General features: G+C 39.3%; 1 protein-coding gene and 1 long non-coding RNA gene across 6 annotated transcripts in view; one reads left to right on the top strand and one right to left on the bottom strand.

The window, feature by feature from the left end:
• The window catches only part of BUD13 (BUD13 homolog), a 134371-nt gene that overhangs the window by 14007 nt on the left and 102701 nt on the right, over positions 1-17663 (top strand). For 3 of the 5 annotated variants that reach the window (XR_012028717.1, XM_072822134.1, XM_072822133.1), the window contains exons 6-9: positions 953-1058; positions 1418-1556; positions 1874-2058; positions 2296-2377. Coding sequence is in view for 4 of the 5 variants with exons in the window: in XM_072822134.1 (XP_072678235.1) it covers positions 953-1058; positions 1418-1556; positions 1874-2058; positions 2296-2377 (512 nt within the window). In the remaining variant the exon portion in view is untranslated. Of the gene's footprint in view, positions 1-952; positions 1059-1417; positions 1557-1873; positions 2059-2295; positions 2378-17123; positions 17521-17663 lie in introns of those variants that run through there. The other 2 variants (XM_072822132.1, XM_072822135.1) reach the window with 1 other exon arrangement.
• On the bottom strand, positions 10529-12033 carry LOC140631026 (uncharacterized). The gene is made up of 2 exons (XR_012028720.1): positions 11646-12033; positions 10529-10942 (listed from the first exon to the last, which is right to left on the bottom strand). It is a non-coding gene; the product is annotated as an uncharacterized lncRNA (long non-coding RNA).

Below are 17663 nucleotides of genomic sequence, written 5' to 3'. Positions count from 1 at the left end.
ATAAAATGACTTTTAGAAATCATATCACCTGGGAAGTCAGTGTTTTGTTTTATTTTAAATCTATGATGAAGCATGAATTGCCCAGATCATCCACATGAACTCTTTTTTGTTTTGCAAAGCACACTGGCGCTAGGAAAAGAATCTTATTCCAGTGGGTTGGTTAAGAAATAGTAATAGAAAAAAATGAACAGTAATAGAGTCTGCAATATGCACATTTCCGTCCAACCCAGACTTTTCCAGGTAAGTCTTCTCTGTCACCCACATTATTCTTGTAGCCTGTCCCTGACTCAGGAAGTGGGGCTCTTCTCTTTTGGGGAACAAAGTGAGGTTTGTGTTGAAACTGGACCCATTGCATTTTAGGCATCTGTTTCTTTCATGGACAATTTTATGCTAATCAGGTTTATATGTTGCACTGGATACTCTGTATACTCCGTTTATGGGTCGGTTGGTTATCTTGATATGAAATGGAATTTAATAAAAAGGTTTGATTTGGTCATAACTTGTCATTATCCTGAAATGTATCCACAATTGAAGGACCTTAGATTTGCTTGAATATGTAGTTGAAATGGAATATTTTATCAGTGTATGTCTCTACTGGAGGGCTTAGAGCTTGATACAGGTTTCAATCAGGTGATTTGAAAATGTATCTTCATGTGTGCAGTTTATATATTAAAAAGTCAGAAATATAGATGCTGTGCCTTTTCTTTAATATTTTCTTAGTTTGTGTTTCTGTTTATTCTTAAAACTTAATAGTACTGTTAATTTGCCACCAAATTCAGCTTTATTCTTTTTTATTTTGTGAATCTTGTGGTCAATAATGAGAATACAAAGCTACAGTGTTTGGTTTGGTTATTGCTAATTATCAGGCAAAAATGCATCTAACTGTGTATACCCTGGAGCCTACTGCTACATTGTCTCATTAATGTCGCATGCTCCCCTTTCTATTGCATAGGCTACACACATGTATTCTGGGGCTAAAACTGGGTTGGTGTTAACTGACATACAGCAAGAGCAGCAGGAGCTCAAGAAACGGGACCAAGAAACTCTGGCGTTCGAAGGTAAAAATGTAAAAATTCAGAGACTAATTGAGGCTCATTTAGATTTTATTTTTTTAATGTAGTTTATTGTGCCTGATATTTTAAACTTTTAATTGATATCAAATTTCAGTTCTGGTTTTATGTATTATTTTAACTTCTTAGTAGGCCCAAGTGATTCTTTTCATTCTTGAAAAAGGTTAGTTAGATATTGGTAGGAGCTATTTGTAGTCTGGCTGCAAAAGTTTTTATCCAGCATCAGAATCCCAAGTGGTTAAAAAAAAAAAAAAAGGAATCCCAAGTGGTTGATTTCAACTGTTAGAATATTGTTTCTGATTTTGATACCTGATGTTTATCTTTAAAAGTAGAATTTTCCTTTGCAGCTGAATTCCAGTATGCTGAAACTGTATTTCGAGATAAGTCTGGCCGTAAGAGGAATTTGAAACTGGAACGTTTAGAGCAAAGGAGAAAAGCAGAGAAGGACTCGGAGAGAGATGAGCTGTATGCTCGGTGGGGAAAAGGGTAAGAGAACTGCCGAAGTGAAGAACAAGACTGTGCTAGGACTGGAGAGGACATTATCTAGTTTCCTGACCAACTAGTTCATTGTTCTGCCTTCAGAGCCGTTTCAGGAATGGAAAATTTGGTGTGCTCAGTCTCCTTCCTAAAATACTGATGTATTCTACACTTTCAGTTCGCTTTCTGGAAATTTTACTCTTTTCAATATTTGGCTTGTGCTGTCAGAAAAAGGAGGTGCTCCAAATGTAGTCATATGGTCCATTTTAGTGTAAGAAGGGAAATGTTACACTAGATAGCAGACACTCTTGGTTCTTTTTGCCCAGGCTAGTCCAGAGCCGGCAGCAACAACAAAACGTGGAGGATGCAGTGAAGGAAATGCAGAAGCCGCTGGCCCGTTATATTGATGATGAAGATCTGGATCGGATGCTGAGAGAACAGGAAAGAGAGGGAGACCCCATGGCCAACTTTATCAAGAAGAATAAAGCCAAGGAGAACAAGAATAAGAAAGGTGAACCTTTTGGGATTCACCAGAGACTTATGTAAAGAGGGATGGTCGTTAGGCTGATGGTACATAGCTGGACAGAGAGAAGGCTTTCCCACACAGTTTTAGATTCCTTGTATTTGGGAGTTAGGGTTCAGCTCAGTAGAGATCTCGGTGTAAAATTTTTTGTTCCCACTGCCACTCAGTTCTGAATTGAGTTACATAAGGTAACTAACTTCTTTTCTCTCTCTCTCCTCTCACCAGTGAGACCTCGCTACACTGGTCCTGCACCTCCTCCCAACAGATTCAATATCTGGCCTGGTTATCGCTGGGATGGAGTGGACAGGTAAGCCTGAATGTTTCATACATTTTTGTTTTCTTTTCCATCTGCCCCTAATCTTCCCTAACCGTTCTTAAATTACTCTCCCTCTCTCTCTACTCTAAGCACAAGGTTAATAACATGTAGTTTGCTTTTTTTAAGGTCTCCAAATCCCATTTCCCATGCTCAGAATACTACTACTCCTATTTTCCTTTTCAAAGCTTTATAAAGCTCTGGACAAATTGCTCTGGTGGTGCTGATAGGATACCCTTTGTTTCTGACATTGGTCACCTCTAGTGATATTTTCTAAGGTTTAGAGGGAATGAGTGATGGATGGGAGTCTGGAGTTTTTTTGTGTGTTGTATCTTTAAAATGTAGTTCTTCAACCTTCTCTTCACTGCCTTAGGAGTGAGCTACTTACAGGGTCTCACTGACCTCTGCAACCAGCATCTACCCATATACTCTAACTTCCTGTCTATTAACATGATGACCTAAATGTGCTTCTATCCAAAGTCTGTCCCTCTCCTTATACATTAGAGTCCGTCTCCTCTTGCCTACAAAGGACATTGTTCTAGCATTTAGCATGATAATTCTCAAACTTTTTGACCTCAGGAGCCCTTTCTACTTCTAAAAATTACTAAGGACCCCAAAAAACTTCTGTTTATGTGGAATACATCTTTTAATATTTACCATATTCAAAATTAAACTGAGGTGTTTAAAAGTGTTTATTAGTTCATTAAAAACTTAATAAAACCATTATGTTAACATAATTGCCATATTTTTAAAGAAAAATAACTTTATTTTCCAAACAAAGAAAATAGAAGAATGGCATTGATTTACATTTTTATAAATCTCATTCATGTTTGGCTTAATAATAGATAGCAGGATTTTGCATTGATCTTTTATGGTATGTTTAGTTCAAGTACTAAGGAAGAAAATTTAGCCTTAGAAAATTCAGCTTTATATATAAGTAGTTAGAAAAGGAAGATGTATTATGTGTTTTGATACTACACAAAAACACAGCAAGTGATAATTTCTTAAAAGTGATTTATAATACGGAGCCTGAAACCATATCAAAAATTTTCCATGCTGTTACATTAAATTCTTTTTTTTTTTTTTTCCTGCTTTGGATGGATCTTTTTGTGGTGCATGATTTTATAACATCATGTACTGGTCATTTGGAAAATACTGGTTTGCTGAGTTTTTCAGACCTGCCAAATGTTGACATTTCTCACTGTGTAACATCAAATAATCTTATATTTGTTAACATTACCTCTGATCTCATTACCAAAATCTTCAATGGGAAGCTAGAGTTCATGGTGGCAGATAAAAATTTTTTGAAATTCTAATTTACACTTAAAAGTTTGTAATTTTATCATTGGTGACAAACATCAGTTGTTATTGGAGTGAAACTCACTTTGTACAATAGCTTTTTTTGTAGATTCCTTCAGATTTTGTACCTAGCGGATCAGGTCATCTAAATATAAACAATTTTACTTCTTCCTTTCCAATCCAAATGTCCTTTGTGTTTTCTTTCCTTATTGCACTAACTAGAACTTCTGGTGCATCTGAATAGAAGTAGTAAAAACAGACAGACATCTTTGTCTTCTTCCTAATCTTAGAAGAACAATCAGTCTTTAGCTGTAACCTATAAGTTTTTTGTAGATTTCCTTTACTGGGTTGAAAAGGTTCCTTTCTGTTCCTAGCTTGCTGAGAGTTTTTTTTTTCGGGAATGTGTGTTGGATGTTGTTTCATTCTTTGATCCATGAGTTATATAGTAATGTATTGTTTAATTCTAAACATTTAGATGTTTCTAGATACCTCACTGTTAATTGATTTCCAGTTTAATTCTCTTGAGGTCAAGGAATATACTCCATAATATTTTGATCTTTTGAAAATTAGTAAGCTGCATTTTATGGCCCAGTATATAGTTACCTTGATGAATAGTCTGTTTGCATTTGAGAATAATGTGTATTCTGTAGTTGTTTGGGAGGTTGTTTTGAGAATATTTTATTGTACTTTTTAAAAAATAAGCTCTTTGTTTTTTAATAACTGTAGATTTATTTATTTTTAAAGATTTTATTTATTTATTCATGAGAGATACAGAGACATAGGGAGAGGGAGAAGCAGGCTTCCTGTGGGGAGCCTGATGTGGAACTCGATCCCAGGACCCTCAGATCATGACCTGAGCCAAAGGCAGATGTTCAACTATTAAGCCGCCCAGGTACCCCATAATAATTGTAGATTAATAGAAAACTTGCAAATAGTATGAAGAATCCTGTATATTCCTTGTCCAATTTTATTACCATTCATTACATGATCATGGTACATTTATCAGAGCCAACATTGGTATGTTATTATTATTGTACCAATTGGCACCCTGGGTGGCTCAGCGGTGCAGCACCACCTTCAGTCCAGGGTGTGATCCTGGGGACCAGGAATCGAGTCCCTCGTCAGGCTCCCTGCATGTAACCTGCTTCTCCCTCTGCCTGTGTCTCTGCCTCTCTCTCTGTGTGTCTCATGAATAAATAAATAAAATCTTTAAAAAAGATGTACAAATTTTACATGGATTTCACTAGTTTTCCATTAAAGTCCTTTTTCTGTTCAGGGATCCAATGCAGGATCTCACATCGCATGTAGCTGTCATACCCTTTAGTCTTCTTTAACCTGTGACAGTTTCTCAGTATTTTTGTTTTTTGTAACCCTGACAGCTTTTTGTAATATGGTCATTTATTTTATAGAATGTCCCTCAAGTTGGGTTCATTTGATGTTTTTCTCATGATTAGACCAAGATAATGGGTTTTTGGAAAGAATGCTACAGTGTGAAGTGCCCTTCCCATCACGTCATTTTAACAAGTACCACAGGACATTGCTAATGATGCTAATAAACTTAATCACTTCATTAAGGTAGTGAATGTTTGCCAAGTTTCTCCACTTTAAAGTTGCTCTTTTTCCCCTTTCATACTCTGCTCTCTAGAAGTGAATTCAGCTTGCACTCAAAAGATGACCTATGGGTAGGATATCTACATGTAATATTTGGACCTTTTCTATAAGGATTTGTTTCATCACCCCATTTATTTTAGTCATCTATTTTTAGCAGTAATAAATCATGTATATTTCATACTATTGTAATCCAGTAATATTTATTTTTGTTGCTCAAATCATTCTGTTCTTCAGCCACTGGGAATTCTTTAAGGTGTCCTTTTGTCTGCCCTATCCTTTTATTTTTTGAGCACTCTCTGACTTTCTGGTACTACAGGATGCTCCAGATTCATCTTGAATTTTCTCTGTCCTGACTCTAGAATTAGCTATTTTTCCAACGGGCCCTAGTGGCTGCTTTTAATGGATAATGGTATTTAGGAACCAAGATCTGACTTGTACAAGTACTTGTTACTGTGATGTCATTGTTCCTGGGCCCTGATAGTAGACAGAGCTAGGTAGTACATGTGTTGTAATCCATGTATACACAATGTCTGTCATTATTTCTGTACCTATTTACTATGTGTCTGTATATATACATGTTTATACAGATACATAAATATGAGTTCATACTGGTATAACTGACTCTAATGCAGTATTACCCCCTTTTTTTTTTTGTTTATAACTTTCTCCTCCAACACTGAGAAACCTGGCACCCACCATCTACCATCCGCTTTGCTTACCTCAGTATACACATAACAGTTTCAGAATTGAGAAATGAAATGAGAAACAGATTTCCAACTAAAGTATAGTATTCATGTGTAGTTGCTTTTACTCTTACCCTAATAATTTCTAGTGAAAGTACCATTTTCCAACATAACTTAAAGGGTCAACTCCCTGCCTCCCCACTCCCATACTATTATGTCATATATTTATAATATAGTTAGATTTTTTTGTCATAGTCTATAGTCTATCCTGGGATCTCCTGACACCTGGGTGATTTTTCCTTTTTAGAGTTTGCTTATATTAGCATTTACTTTTTATGGTCTATGGTTCTGTGGGGTTTGACAAATGCATAGAGTCATCCATTCATTACCCTAATACTATATATAGAACAGTTCCATCATCCTAAAATTTCCTCCGTAAGTCTTCTTTTAGTCAGTTACACCTTCTCCACCAAACCCTTGTGATTAGTGCTTTGTTTTTTGTGCCTATAGTTTTGCCTTTTTCAGAGTATCACATGAATGAAATCATACAATATGCAGCCTCTTGAGTCTGACTTATTGCACTTAGCAAAATGCTTTTTAAGATTCATCCATGTTCTTGCATGCATATCCCATTTTATGGATGTGCCATTTTGTTTATTCCCCAGTTGGACATCTTTGTTGCTTCCTGTTTTTAGTGACTGTGAATAAAGCTGCAATAAACATTTGTGTATAGAGTTTTATGTGGACATAGTTTTCAGTTTGCTTGGATAAATACCCACTGATTGCTGGATTATATGGTGAACTTTATAAGAAACTGCCAACTATCTTCCAATTTGCTATACCATTTTATGTTAGGCCAAAGAATGAGAATACCCACTGCTCCGTATCCTTCCTTACTTAGCCTTTGGTATTGTCAGTGTTTTGGATTTTAGGTGTGCACATTCAGTATTGGATTTTAATTTCTCTGTTATTATTTCAGCTAAGTCTCTGCAATGTTTACTCTAAGATCAGTTTCTGTCTTTAACTTACCGTGGCCTACTGAGTACTGTTTCACATAGAATATAAGAACCTTCTAACACTATATAGTTCCATCCACCCTCAGTTCTATGTGCTACTGTTGTCATGTATATAACATAAATGGTATAGATCCTACAATACAGTATTCTAATTTTTATAGTTACTTAAAAAAAAAAAACTAAGAAAACAACAAAATGTATAGTTGTTAATATTTAACTCACATAGCTACCATTTCTGGTGCTCTTTTTTATTTCCTCTGAACAACCTTTTTTTAAAAAAAATTTTATTTATTGATTTGAGAGGGGGGAGAGAGAGAGAGAGAGCAGGGGGGAGGGGCAGAGGGAGAGGGAGAAGCAGACTCCCCACTGAGCAGGGAGCCCGCTGTGGGACTTGATCCCAGGACCCTGGGATCATGACCCAAGCCGAAAGCAGGTGCTTAACTGAGCCACCCAGGCCCTCCTCTGAACAACTTTTAATATTCCGTTAGTGCAGGTTTATTGGCAACAAATTCTGTTTTTGTTGATATGAAATGTCTTTATTTCACCTTTATTTTTTCAAAACTTTAATTTTGAAATAATTTTAGACGAGAACTTGAAAAAATAGTAGTGTGTTACAGTGTATCTTTTACCCAGCTTCCCCCAATTATAATCTGGTACATTACTAAAATAAGGAAATTGATGTTGGCATAATTCTATTAAATTAGAGCCTTTTTCTCACCTTCATTTCTGAAGGATAGTTTTACTGACATAGTGTTGGAGGAGGTCATCAAGAGGACATGACCACTGGTTGACTCACAAACTGGACCCAGGCAATCAGAGGGCTCTTACTGCCTCCCTTGTCCTTGGGATGTGTGTCCTTGTCTACTCTTCCCTTAGTAACAACTGTTTCATGGCTGTAGCCTTCAGAGAGTAAGGTATTGTTGAGACCACCTGGGCCAAATATGTGATTGAACCCAGTTAAGGCCTCTGTATAAGTTTCTAAGATTCTGGTGGGTGGAAACCCAAGACAGGCTTCATGGTAAGTCCCCTTGTGTATTGAACCTGCTCCCTATCAATCTGGAGTGGCCACCTCTTTCTTCTGTGTATCCTTGCCCTCTGCATCTCAGGGCCAACTTCAGACTTCACCCGAGGAGTTCACAAGCTTGCGAGCCAACACATGGAACTCTGGATTGATAGTACTAGACTTGGGTGACAGTTCTGCCAACTTTTTTGAGGGTGTTTCTGCATTTTTTGGCCTCCATTGTTGTCCTCAGTCCTCATTTGTTTCATTGTTACCTCCCCTCCCACACATACTTCTAAAGCATTGTTTTTCTCTAGCAGATTTTCTTTTTTTTTTTTTAAGGATTTTATTTATTCATGAGAGAGACACACACACACACACACACACACACACACACACACACACACAGAGGCAGAGACACAGGAGAGGGAGAAGCAGGCTCCATGCAGGGAGCCCAACATGGGACTCCATCCTAGGTCTCCAGGATCAGGCCCTGGGCTTAAGGCGGGGCTAAACCGCTGAGTCACCCGGGCTGCCCTCTGGCAGATTTTCTTCTGCTAGGCTTTCAGCAAGCAGTTTGACTATGAGATACTTCAGTGTGGCAGCAGCTACAGTTTCTGCTCAGTTCTTTTGGTTTCCACCTGCTGCTTTTTCATTGGGCCTAATGTGGGTTCCCCTGCACAAACATGGTTTAGCAGGTGGCCAAAGATTTGGGTGCAGTTTGTATTTTCTGGAGTTCATCTGTTTTGTAGGTCCCTCCCTTCCAGAGTTTCCTCCCTGATTTTCCAACTGCTCTGCCCTCTTTGCACTGACGCCTCGAGCCATTAAGCCTATGGCTTTCTGCCGCCATGAGCTGTGTAGATTGGGAAGTGCCCTCTGGCAAAACGCCTTACAAATCTCTTCACACATAGATTCCTGTCCAGGTTCTGCCTGCTTTTTGGTCACTTTCCCATGCCTTCAAATAATTTCAAATACTTGCAGTTTTATATTTTTTCCAGATTTTATAATTGCTGAGGGTAGATTAGTCTGCTCAAGTTCCGCTGCTGTGCCCGAAATCCATTGCACCACTTCATATGGGCCTAAGGCATTGTTCTTCCGTCCCTTGAGCTGCTGTCGAAAGCTGAGGCTCTAGTCTCTGATATTGGCAGGTATCCACAGGGTGGCTGTGGTTTCAGGCTAGCTTACTACTCTGCTTTGCAGTTTGCTGGATATAGGCTCTTTGGTAGTGGGAGCATATTTCAGAATGTTAATTTGTAGCCAGATGTAGATCTTTTTACAAGCCATAACCCTAAAGATTATCCCTGCTACACTGAGTCCATCCCCCCCCCATTTTTTTTTTTTCTATTTAAAAAAAAATTCTGGATCCAAACTCAGAACACTACCTGACCTAGGATTTTCCTGGCATTTGATCTGTTTCCCACTCTCCCAGTAGTTTTCTTCCACTTTGTATTTTTTTCTAGATTTTTCCTTTTAGTTCTCTTTTTCATCTTTGCTTTCTTTCTGATTATTCTTTTGTCACCTTTTCTAGTTTCTTCTGGTTTTGGCCCATGGCAAGTGAGCATTTCTGGAACAGATCTGTAGTTGGAAAATTCCCTAAGGTCAACTGACCTTAATCCCATTATTATTATTATTATTATTATTCAATTTGCCAACATATAGCATAACACCCAGTGCTCATCCCATCAAGTGCCCCCTCAGTGCCTGTCACCCAGTCACCCCCACCCCCCACCCACTTCCCTTTTCACCACCCCTTGTTCGTTTCCCAGAGTTAGGAGTCTCTCATGTTCTGTCTCCCTTTCTGATATTTCCCACTCACTTTTTCTCCTTTCCCCTTTATTCCCTTTCACTATTTTTTATATTCCTCAAATGAATGAGACCATATAATAATTTTGTCCTTCTGTGATTGACTTATTTCACTCAGCATAATACCCTCCAGTTCCATCCATGTCAAAGCAAATGGTGGGTATTTGTCATTTCTAATGGTTGAGTAATATTCCATTGTATACATATACCACGTCTTCTTTATTCATTCATCTTTCGATGGACACCTCCATAGTTTGGCTATTGTGGACATTGCTGCTATAAACATCGGGGTGCAGGTGACCCGGCGTTTCACTGCATCTGTATCTTTGGGGTAAATTGCATTGCTGGGTCATAGGGCAGATCTATTTTTAACTCTTTGAGGAACCTCCACACAGTTTTCCAGAGTGGCTGCACCAGTTCACATTCCTACCAACAGTGCAAGAGAGTTCCCCTTTCTCTGCATCCTCCAACATTTGTTGTTTCCTGCCTTGTTAATTTTCCCCATTCTCACTGGTGTGAGGTGGTATCTCATTGTGGTTTTGATTTGTATTTCCCTGATGGCAAGTGATGTGGAGCATTTTCTCATGTGCTTGTTGGCCATGTCTTTGTCTTCCTCTGTGAGATTTCTGTTCATGTCTTTTGCCCATTTCATGATTGGATTGTTTGTTTCTTTGCTGTTGAGTTTAATAAGTTCTTTATAGATCTTGGATACTAGCCCTTTATCTGATAGGTCTTTTTTTTTTTTTAAGATTTTATTCATTTATTCACGAGAGATAGAGAGGCAGAGACACAGGCAGAGGGAGAAGCAGGCTCCACTCCGGGAGCCCGACGCCAGTCTATCCCGGGACTCCGGGATCGCACCCTGGGCCAAAGGCAGGCGCTAAACTGCTGAGCCACCCAGGGATCCCCTGATAGGTCATTTGCAAATATCTTCTCCCATTCTGTAGGTTGTCTTTTAGTTTTGTTGATTGTTTCTTTTGCTGTGCAAAAGCTTCTTATCTTAATGAAGTCCCAATAGTTCATTTTTGTTTTTGTTTCTCTTGCCTTCATTCTCAGTGGGGAAACACTGGGAGCCTTTCCTCTAAGATCAGGAACAAGACAGGGATGTCCACTCTCATCACTGCTATTCAACATAGTACTAGAAGTCCTAGCCTCAGCAGTCAGGCAACAAAAAGAAATAAAAGGCATTCAAATTGGCATAGAAGAAGTCAAACTCTCCCTCTTCACAGATGACATGATACTGTACATAGAAAACCCAAAAGACTCCACCCCAAGATTGCTAGAACTCATACAGCAATTTGGCAGTGTGGCAGATACAAAATCAATGCCCAGAAGTCAGTGGCATTTCTATACACTAACAATGAGGCTGAAGAAAGAGAAATTAAGGAGTCAGTCCCATTTACAATTGCACCCAAAAGCATAAGGTACCTAGGAATAAACCTAACCAAAGAGGTAAAGGATCTATACCCTAAAAACTACAGAACACTTCTGAAAGAAATTGAGGAAAACACAAAGAGATGGAAAAATAGTCCATGCTCATGGATTGGAAGAATTAATATTGTGGAAATGTCAATGCTACCCAGGGCAATTTACACGTTTAATGCAATCCCTATCAAAATACCATGGACTTTCTTCAGAGAGTTGGAACAAATTATCTTAAGATTTGTGTGGAATCAGAAAAGACCCCGAATAGCCAGGGGACTATTAAAAAAGAAAACCATAGCTGGGGGCATCACAATGCCAGGTTTCAGGTTGTACTACAAAGCTGTGGTCATCAAGACAGTGTGGTACTGGTAATCCCATTATTATTTAAAAGACAAACTGAGGCTGAGATAAATGGAATGACTTACCTGGGTTATTAAGCTTTCCTGAGAAAGCTAGAATTAAAATCCTGGGCTCCTGATTCTGTAGTCCGAGACTTTTCTACTGTGAGTTCTCTTGCAGGTTTGTTTGTTTGTTTTTTGATTCTGTAGGGTTTTATTTGTTATTCTTATGTCCTTCATCTGCATGATCATATTAGTGTTGATTCTCCAAGGCAAAAAACAATGGTTTCCTTGGTGTTCTAGAATATCCTGCATACTTATAAGGTTAGAGATGGAACTATCTGTAATAAGCTTCCCTTCTTCCTAAAACATTCTGTTACTTTACTCATCCCTTATGGAAGGCACGAGGAAAGAGGGAAGGCTGTTATCTCAGTTTAGTGACACTTAGCATAGATGTGATTACTTTTAGCAGGTATGTACTAGGTACCAGTTTCTTACAATTAATGAGAGAGAATCTTTGAGCCTAGGAAATCACTTTCTATTTAGAGGAGAAAGACAAGTAAATAATCTCAGTGGTACTTGCTAAGTATTATTATAGAGGGTTTTCAAGATGCTTTGGAAGCACAAAAGAAGAATAAATTTAGCCTTGGGAGTGTGGTTAGGGAAGGCTTCCTAGAACATGCATGAGCTTAGTCTTAGGGGATTATCAGTCCAGCCAACAGAAGAAGGAAAGGGAGGAGATTTAAGGAAGGGGATCCTATATGTGTGAAGTCATAAGGATATGCAGCATCGTAGTGTTACGGAGACGCAGTTGTAAGCAGTTTGCTATTGTTGGATAGCATGAAGCATGGAGTAGAGTATAGGAGATGGACTGGAAAAGTAAGCCAGGGCCTGGTCTCAGTAAGCTTTGGAAACATTTCTGAGTGTGGTCTTCACTCTAAAAGCAAAGAAGAAAAAAACAAAAAAAAAAAACAAAAAAAAAAAAAGAAAAGCAAAGGAGAGTCACTGAAGGATTGACGCAGCTCTGCATTTTAGATAGATGAATCATTATGGCAGTAATTTGATGCATTTGAAAAGCACAGGTCTGGAAGTGAAGAGACAAGGCACAAGGTTGTTGAAGTAGGTGAGGGTAGAGGAGACAGACAGAGGCCTGAACTGAGGAGATGGGGAAGTGCTCAGGGGATAAGGTAGCAGGACCTGGTGACTGGACTTGGCCATAAGGAAGGTTACTGGTGACCTTAAAGAGAGCGAACTCTGTGGCATGGTGAGACAAAAGCCAGGGTCTAATGTGTTAAGGAATGAATGAAAAGTGAGGAAGTGTAGACAGTGACTACAGGCTCTTTCAAGAAGTTTATGTAAGAAGACGGAATGCATAGTATTGAAGGGAGTTGAGGTTGACTCTGAAATTTTCATGACACCCCACTCCTGGTTCTTTTCTTCTTCTTGGCCATCTTTATGAGCTCTCTTCCCTCTTTGTGCCCTAAATGTTGCTAGGGGCTCCATCCCTATCCTTAGCTGTTCTCACTCTGACTAAATCTTTAGTCACACCTTCAGTTATCACCTATGTATGTAAGTGATCCCCAGATCTGTGTTTGCAGTTTAGTCTGGCGTAAATAGCTGTGCATTGGATTTCTGTATTGATATGTATCTGAGGCACCTTGAATGCAATGTATTCAAAATAGCTAATCAGCCTCCATTCCCCTAACTTGCTCCTCTTCCTGTTTTATCCTGCTTAGTGCAGCCTCATTCATCTGGTTACTAAAATTATTAACCTGTGAGTCAAACTTACCTCCCCTTTCTTTGCTCTTACCTAATCTATCATGAAGTCTCCTTTATCATTGCTTTGATCATCTGTTGCCTGTACCTTGCAGTAACTTTCCTGTCTTCAGTCTCCTCCAGAGTGATCTTTTTGAAATACAGTTTCTGCTCCTGTTTTAAATCTGTTCCTTCTGGATAAAATCTGAGCTTTTTAACTTTGTCTCATGCTATTCCCTTCATCATACTTTAGGCTCTAGCTATACCAGTTTGCCTTTGGTTCCCTGCATGTACCAAGCTATTTCTTATTTTTGCATCTTTGTTCTTGTTAGTCATGTTGTGCTCTGTCCTGAAATGCTCTCTCCTGACCTTTCTGGTCTTCCCTACCTCCAACTCTGTTGTTAGCTCTATCTTTTCAGACTTAATTTAGGGGCTACCTTCACAAAGTCTTTCCTGACCATTCCTGTTCATCTCTTTCCCAAGTTGAGTAAGATCCCCATTCTGCTTCTAAGATACCTATTGTATATTTCCACTGCAGTTTATGGTTTTTATTTAAGTATTGGTATAAATGTCTGTGTCCTCCACTAGTCTGAATTCATCAGAACAGATGCTATGTCATACTCATTTTCATGACACAGTGCCTAGTATGTACAGGTGCATCTCAGAGATTACTGGGGGGTCTGGTTCCAGACCACCACAATTAAGTGAAAATGACAGATTAATTTTTTGGTTCCCCAATATGTGTTAAAGTTATGTGTATACTATGCTATAGTTTATTTATTTATTTTTTAAAAAATTTTTAAAAAATTTTTATTTATTTATGATAGTCACAGAGAGAGAGAGAGAGGCAGAGACGTAGGCAGAGGGAGAAGCAGGCTCCATGTACCGGGAGCCCGATGTGGGACTCGATCCCAGGTCTCCAGGATCGCGCCCTGGGCCAAAGGCAGGCGTCAAACCACTGCGCCACCCAGGGATCCCCCTATGCTATAGTTTATTAAGTGTGCAATGGCATTATGTCTAAAAAAAATCCCAATGTATCTACCTTAATTAAAAAATACTTTATTCCTAAAAAAATGATAACCATCATCTGAACTTTCAGAAAGTCATAATATTTTTGTTGGTGGAGGGTCCTGCCCCAAAGTGGATGGCTGCTGACTCATCAGGGTGGTGATTGCTGAAGGCTGGGGTGGCTGTGGCAAGTTCTTAAAATAAGACAACAGTGAGATTTGCTACATCATGTGACTCTTCTTTCATGGATGATTTCTTTGTAGGATACAATGCTGTTTGATAGCATTTTACCCACAGTAGAACTTCTTTCAGAATTGGAATCCGTCCTCTCATACCTTGCCACAGCTTTATTAGCTGCATTTAGGTAATATTCTAAATCCTTTGTTGTTACCTCAATGGTCTTCACAGCATCTTCACTAAGAGTAGATTCCATCTCAAGAAACTACCTTCTTTGCTCATTTGTGCAACTCCTCATACATTCAAGTTTTGTCATGAGACTGTAGCAATGCAGTCCCATCTCAGGCTTGACTTCTGATTCTGGTTCTCTTACTATTCCTCCCACATCAGTGGGTACTTTCTCCACTGAAGTCTTGAATCCCTCAAAGTGACATGAGGGTTGCCATCAAATTCTTCTCAATTCTTGTTCATGTTGATATTTTGACTTCTTCCCATGAATTATAAATATTTTTTTAAAAATAAATATTCTTAATGGCATCAAGAATAGTGAATCCTTTCAATTTACTTTGCCCCCATCCATCAGAGGAATCACTATCAATGGCAGTAATAACCTTATGAAATGTATTCCTTAAATAAGAAGACTTAAAAGTCAAAATGACATCTTGGTCCATGGGCTGCAGAATGCATGTTATGTTAGCAGGCACGAAAACATTCATCTCGTTGTCCATCTCCATTAGAGCTCTTGGGTGACTGGGTGCATTGTCAGTGAGCAGTAATGTTTTGAGAGGAGTCTTTTTTAATGAGCAGTAGATCTGAACAATGGGCTTAAAATATTTGGGAAACCGTGTTGTAAACAACTGTGCTGTCATCTAGGCTTTGTCCATTTACAGAGATCAGGCAGGGGAGATTTAGCACAATTCTTAAGAGCCCTGGGATTTCTGGACTGGTAAATGAGCAGTGGCTTCAACTTCGAGTCACCAGCTGTATTCACTCTTTAGCAAGAATCAGCCTGTCCTTTGAAGCTTTGTTTTTTTTTTTTTGTTTTGTTTTGTTTTTTTTTTTTTAATTTTCATTTATTTATGATAGTCACACAGAGAGAGAGAGAGAGGCAGAGACACAGGCAGAGGGAGAAGCAGGCTCCATGCACCGGGAGCCCGATGTGGGATTCGATCCCGGGTCTCCAGGATCTCGCCCTGGGCCAAAGGCAGGCGCCAAACCGCTGCGCCACCCAGGGATCCCCTCCTTTGAAGCTTTGAAGCCAGGCACTGACATCCTTCTCTGGCTATGAAAGTCCTAAAGGCATCTTCTTCCAGTAGGACCCTGTTAAATCTACATTGAGCATCTGTTTAGTTTCACTGACTATCTTAGCTAGATCATCTGGATCACTTGCTGCAGCTTCTGTATCACCACCTGCTGCTTTCCCTTGCACTTCTGTGTTACGGAGATGACTGCTTTCCTTGAACCTCATGAACCCACCTCTGCTAGCCTCAGACTTTTCTTCTGCAGCTTCCCCACCTCTCTCAGCCTTCATAGACTTGAAAAGCATTAGGGCCTTGCTCTGGATTAGGCTTTGGCTTAAAGGAAAGTTACAGCTGATTTGATCTTCTATCCAGACCACTAAAACTTGCTCCATTATCAGCAGTAAGGCTTTTTTGCTTCCTTACCATTTGTTTGTTCCTTGGAGTAGCACTTTTAATTTTCTTCAGTAACTTTTCCTTTGAATTTACAACCTAACCAATTGATGCGAGAGGTGTAGCTTTTGGCCTGTCTTGGCTTTTGACATGCCTTCCTCACTAAGCTTAATCATTTTTCTAGCTTTTGATTTAAAGTGAGACGTGTGACTCTTCCTTTTACTTGAACACTTAGAGGCTGTTGTAAGGTCATTAATTGTCCTAATTTCAATATTGTTGTGTCTCAGGGACTAGGGATGCCAGAGGAGAGGGAGAGAGATGGGGGAATGGCCCATTGGTGGAGCAGTTGGAACACAAACAACATGTGTCAACTAAGTTTTCCATCTTATATGGGCATAATTCATGGCATCCACAAACAGTTTACAGTAGTTACATCAAAGATAACTGATTGAGGATCACCATAACAAATAATGAGAAAGTCGGAAATACTGCAAGAGTTACCAAAGTGTGACACAGAGGCACTAAGTGAGCAAATGCTGTTGGAAAAATGGCGTCCGTAGACTTGCTTGAATGTGGGGTTGCCACAAACCTTCAGTTTGTAAAAAAAAAAAAAAAAAAAAAAAATGCATTCTGTGAAGTGCAATAAAGTGAAGTGCAATTAAGCGAGATACACCTGTAATGAGAATTCACTAAATGCTTGTGTAATGAGTGGATAAATTATGAGACATAGACATCAGCTGAGAGTGAGTTGGGCCTGCAGATTGGTAGGTAAATGTCTGAAACAGTTGTCAAGAGAGTGGCAAAGGGTGTGGACAAGAACTAATGAAAGGATCAATCATGTATTTTAGCTTCTTGATTCTGTTGCATATGCCTTAAATATTTTCACATGCCTGCCCTACTGTCCTCCTTGTTCATTAGGTTGTGAACGCTTCTCTGTTTTCACAAATAAATGTCCAGTTCAGGATTCTGGCTGACCAGTGTCTCTTGATTGCAGATCCAATGGATTTGAACAGAAGCGCTTTGCCAGGCTTGCCAGCAAGAAGGCGGTGGAGGAACTTGCCTACAAGTGGAGTGTTGAGGATATGTAACCTTTCTGAGGCGGTGGGGTGGCGGTGGGTTGTGCTAGTGGATATCAGGCAGCCAGACATCAGCTGTACCAGTTGTCGATGCTAATAATCAGGGTCCACACAGACCAGCAACTTGAATGCCAGTTTTGACTACAGAAGAATATTTTAAGACCTGATGTTTGGACTGAGGCGCTTGAACTTCTCAGGTGTGCCAACACTGGCTATTGCTGGCCTGCAGAGGAAGGGTTGATTTTTCAGTGTCCCAGGGTTTGTTCTTGGTTAGGATTTTTTCTTTTTTAATAAACATGCATTTATTTTTCCAAATGATGTTCTTAACTGGGTTTTCTGTTTTGGGGAAGAATACAAGCTAATGTTGAATGAACCCCCATGGATCTTGAAGGTGATGGTTGGATTTTTCATTAATCTAGAAAGCATTGTGAGTACAAACTTCAAAAGCGGTGGGTACT

The sequence above is a fragment of the Canis lupus genome, chromosome 3 (genome assembly GCF_048164855.1).
Source record: "Canis lupus baileyi chromosome 3, mCanLup2.hap1, whole genome shotgun sequence".
NCBI classification, from domain to species: domain Eukaryota; kingdom Metazoa; phylum Chordata; class Mammalia; order Carnivora; family Canidae; genus Canis; species Canis lupus.
The sequence above is the reverse complement of the archived record's forward strand: the minus strand, read 5'-3'. Positions and strand labels throughout refer to the sequence as shown.